The sequence below is a fragment of the Ichthyophthirius multifiliis genome (genome assembly GCF_000220395.1).
Source record: "Ichthyophthirius multifiliis unplaced genomic scaffold scaff_1120509250132, whole genome shotgun sequence".
Lineage (NCBI taxonomy): Eukaryota > Ciliophora > Oligohymenophorea > Hymenostomatida > Ichthyophthirius > Ichthyophthirius multifiliis.
In genome coordinates this window covers 597-5526 of record NW_004087059.1, presented here as the reverse complement: position 1 = coordinate 5526, position 4930 = coordinate 597, and the positions used below count along the sequence as shown (strand labels likewise).

General features: G+C 14.0%; 1 protein-coding gene across 1 annotated transcript, besides 9 other annotated features; it reads right to left on the bottom strand. All coding sequences in view use genetic code 6, as the record gives it.

The window, feature by feature from the left end:
• Window positions 1-184: 184 nt before the first annotated feature.
• Window positions 185-249: a microsatellite.
• A 226-nt stretch (window positions 250-475) lies between these two features.
• On the bottom strand, window positions 476-916 carry IMG5_049690 (IQ calmodulin-binding motif family protein, putative; the record flags this gene model as incomplete). Its single annotated transcript, XM_004037480.1, has 1 exon — window positions 476-916. A coding segment is annotated over one exon (426 nt), but the record flags the coding sequence as incomplete, so codon positions are not given.
• A 354-nt stretch (window positions 917-1270) lies between these two features.
• Window positions 1271-1348: a microsatellite.
• Window positions 1349-1654: 306 nt separating this feature from the next.
• Window positions 1655-1684: a microsatellite.
• A 10-nt stretch (window positions 1685-1694) lies between these two features.
• Window positions 1695-1734: a microsatellite.
• Window positions 1728-1899: a microsatellite.
• A 251-nt stretch (window positions 1900-2150) lies between these two features.
• Window positions 2151-2183: a microsatellite.
• A 1434-nt stretch (window positions 2184-3617) lies between these two features.
• Window positions 3618-3674: a microsatellite.
• Window positions 3675-3837: 163 nt separating this feature from the next.
• Window positions 3838-3882: a microsatellite.
• Window positions 3883-4512: 630 nt separating this feature from the next.
• Window positions 4513-4676: a microsatellite.
• Window positions 4677-4930: the final 254 nt, after the last annotated feature.

Below are 4930 nucleotides of genomic sequence, written 5' to 3'. Positions count from 1 at the left end.
TGAATTATTACACAAACTATAATTATATATTTTTAAAATAATTTTTTTTTATCATTTTTAAGATAATAAATCGGAATATTTATGTTTAGAAATCACAATATTAAATTTAGGACAAAAACTTCAATTAAATTTTATATATATATATAAAAAATATAAATAGATATTTAAATAGGAATCTATTTGAATATAATATATATATATATATATATTTATATATATATATATATATATATATATATTATAATATATTCTTTTTAGCAATTTTCATTTTTTTTTTTTTTCATATTCTTCCATTTTCCTAGTTTTTTCAAAAATTAATTAAATATAATTTTAAATAAAAAAATAAATTTTTCTTAAAACTAAAATTTTTGGATATAAATTTATTTATTATATTTTTCACATAATATTTTTTTTTTTATTTCGTAAAAAAAAAAAAAAGAAAAGAAAAGTTATTAATAAAATTTTTTATTTTAATAAGGAAAAAAAATTCAAAATTATTTATACTTTTCATGTATAAACTTCCTCTTTTTTTTAACAAAAATATTGATTAAAATATAATTTATTATTATCCTCAACGGTAATTGATTTTCCTTAAGTAAATGCTATACATTTTTATAGTCCAATTTTTTTAAAAATTCAATATTTCCAAAAGCTAATGGGCTTTAATTATATTAATTTAGAATATTTAAATCTCCTCCATTTTACATTAAATCCATAATAATCTATTCATTTTATACTTTAAAAGCCATATGTAAAGCTGTATTTCCCTTAAAGCATTATTTATTAATATCAGCCCCTTTTGACAACAAAAAGTTAACGAATTCTATATTTTGATGTTTCACAGCATAATATAAAGCTGTATTTTAATTTTCATCTTAAACATTAATATCTTATTTTTCATAAACAAAACCCGAAAAAGTACGTAATCTAGTATATTCTTTTTAGCCGAATCTAAAAGCCTTTTATGTTTCAAAAGTTATGTAGGATTAATATAAGTAATTTTTAAAGGACTTCTTTTGTTAGAAAAAGAAGTTTAAGAAATTCTGTTTGATATTAAAAGATTTTATCTAATACTATTATTTAAAGAGATTTTATCACATTTATTTTGCCTTTTAATATTTTCAGCTTTTTGGAAAAAATGCTTTCTAAAAATTTAATATTAATTGGGTTTTTTACCAGTTTTTAAAAAAGAATTTTAATTAATAATTTATTTTATTTCTTAAAATTTTGAAGGGTAAATTATACTTTTTTCTTTTTATATTTCTTATAGATTATTATTAAAATTATTATATTTAATATTATTATTATTATTATTATTATTATTATTATTATTATTATTATTATTATTTAATATATTGATTAAATGTTTACGAGTAAAATATGATCTGAAAAAAGCCTAAATAATCTTACAGGCTTAGTTTTAAATTTTTAATTTTAAATCATTAAAATTTTCTTTAGTTTAAAAAGCATTTTTTATAATTAATATATTTTAGTCTTTCTACAAAGGTCCACCAGTATAGAAATTAGAAAATAAAATCTAATGATTTTTTATTAAAGAACTTAGTTAAGAATTTACTAATTTAAATTGTTATTATTATTACTAATATTATTATTAGTATTATTAATAATATTAGCATTGTTATATTTATAAATTTTATTTTAATTATTTTAATTATTATAATTACTAAAAATACTAAAATTATTTTAATAAATATTATTTATAATAATATTATTATTAGATTTTATTTTGTTAATATTATTATTATTATTTTTATTATTATTAGTATTATTATTATTATTATTATTATTATTATTATTATTTTTATTATTGTTATTATTATTATTATTATTATTATTATTACTATTATTGTTATTATTAGTTATATTAATATTACTATTTTAATTTTTTTTTAATAAAATCTCTCTTGATGGATGAAAAATTTCTTTTTAAATAGAAGAAGTTACTTATAAATCATTTATTTAATAAAGTGATCTTTATTTTTTTTATCTAAAAGAACATTAATTTAAATTTTAATTTAATTCCAATTTACACGCTAAACCAGCAACGAAATTATAAAGCAAATAATTTGGTTTCTTTAAAGTAAGTTTTATATTATCTTGATTGTTTTTATTCTTTTTCTCCATTAATATTTCTATTAATTTATTTTTCATTAATTTTTTTTAAAATTTTCTTAACAGAATTTTTAATTTACATTTTTTTCTTTATTTTTTTATAAATTTTATATTAAATATTTATGTCTTTTTTCTTTTACAAATTAAACTACTTTTGTAAAGCTGTTTATAATTTCCTCAGCCACTTAAAACTCTATATTTTAAAATATTTCTGGATCTAAAAACTTCAGGCTTTCTAATATATAATCCTTGTCTACATTTTTCATTAATAAAGTACTTGTTTTAGCAATAAAACTGTATTCTTTTTCTGACAAATAATCATTATTTTAGTGTTTCTATATTAAACTTTCTCTATATTCTTTTATATTTTATTCAGTTTCAATATCTTTTATGATTTGAATTATTCCTTAGTTTTTCCTTTATTTTCATATTTTTTTTCAGTTTATCCTTTTTTGTACATTTTCTCAATATTTTGGTTCCATTTAAATTCTTCTAATTTGCCTTCTTTTCGAATTTAAAATACAGTTTTAGATGGTGTATTTCGTTCAGAAAAAGGATTTAATTCAATTTTTAATGTTTTTTTGGAATTTTATTATTTATTTTTAAGATATTCTTAAACATTTTTTAAATTTTTATTATTTGTTAAATTATCTATTAATCTAAATTTGATTTTCTTTTATAAATTTTAATAAAAAGTTTTTATTTTAATCCAATCTAAAAAAAATTTTTCATTATCAAAATTTTTTTTGTAAACTTTTTAATTTTCTAAATTTCCTTTAATATCTTTTTATAATTTACAAAAAAAAAAAAAAAAAAAATATTATTAATTTATTTTTTTATAAAAAGAAAAAAAAAAAAACTTTAATTATTATTTTTAATTAAACTCTTTATTATATATTCTTTTCTAGATTATTCACTTGTAAATTTCTAAAGGACCTAATAGTCTATTTATAATAACTTATAGATTTCATCATTATATTTAGATTTTTTTAAAGAATCGAAATTACATAAATGATTTATAAAATTTATAAATTAGTTTAATTATTCTACTTTACTATATTTATTTTATATATATGTATATATATATATAGATTGTTCAAAATTTCGTATTTTTTACTTATTTTCTTAAAAAGAATTCGTTTTGTGTAATGATTGTGAAACTCTTTTATTATGTTATATTTGATCTTGTTAAAATTTGTTGTTTTCTTGAATTTTATTATCTATTTGTATAATATTAACTTTAGTATTTTTTTTATCTACTTTTAATTTCTTTATAATAGTCTAAATTTAAAATACAACTTTCACTGTTTCTACTCATAATTATATTTCACTTTTGTTTTATTATAAATTTTTATTTTTATTTTATTAAAATTAATTTGTTTGTATTATTATTTAATACTTTAATCTAATAAAAAATAAATTGAATAATTTAATTTTTTTATATTTAACTTAATTTATTTATTATTCAAAAAAAAAAGCATCATTTAAAAAAAAAAAAATTAATAAACAAATAAAAAATTTATTAAAAAAAAAAAAATTTAAATAAAACAATATATACACAAAAATGTTTTAACAATAAACAAGTACAATGGAATCAAATAGCATTTAAATAGGAAAAAAGTAACTAAAATAGCCAAAATAATAAAATATTCATTCAAGTATATATATAAACACCAGTGGTTAAAGTACAATAAACACAAATGTAAACAAAAAATATAAATAAAAAAACACAAAATAAAAACAATAAAAGATATAAGGAATTCTATAATTAAAATTTTCAAATTATTAAAATTAATTAATATAAGCATTTGGAGATAAATAAAGTTAAATAATACCTGAATCTTGGGAATGTTAAAGTTAAGAAATGAATAGCATAAAAGAAAATAAATAGAATAAAGTATTTTTTAAACCTGAATTAGAATTTGTACATACTAGTTATGGATAAGATATATTTTAAGAATAACAAAAAAATTAAAATTATGATTTTATAAAAGAATCAATAGAATATTTAGAATATTAAAAAATATAAAAAAATTAAGAAAATGAATAGTCTATAAAAAAATTTGAAAAAAAAATAATAAAAAAAGAAAACGATAAAAAAAAAATAGTTAAAAATATTAAAGAAGATAAATATGATGAAAATAATAGAAATATGAAATTTAATGAAATTTTAACTCGTAAAAAAAATATAAAATAAATTGAAATTTAGACTAATGAATAGGATCTTATTCCAAATAATAAAGAATATTAAATTATTAATGAAAATTACTTTAATATTAATTAATAATAGTAAACATATAATACACCTTCATTAAAAAATTATAATTTTTATCAAAAAACAGAACAAGAAGTTAATCTTTCAGAAGTTTATGATGATTAAATAATAATAATAATAATAATAATAATAATATAATAATAATAATAATAATAATAATAATAACAACAACAATAATAATAAAATTTACAATAATAAATACAATAAAAATTATAAAATTAATAATTATTATAATAATAATAAAAATAATAAGTATAATAATATATAAATTTAAAATAATAAGATTAAAAAGATGAAACTTTAAATTATTTAAAGTTTAATATTTTATAAGATAATAGTAATAATAAAAATTAAAATAAACATAGAGGATTGAATTTAAAAAATAATAATTATCGAAATTAAATTTAAAATAAAAACAAATAATTTTTTAATATCAATGATTAAAGTTCTAAAAATTAAATACTTTTAAATAATACTCCATAAAGTTAATAAAAAAATAATAAAAATAATTCATTTTCATAT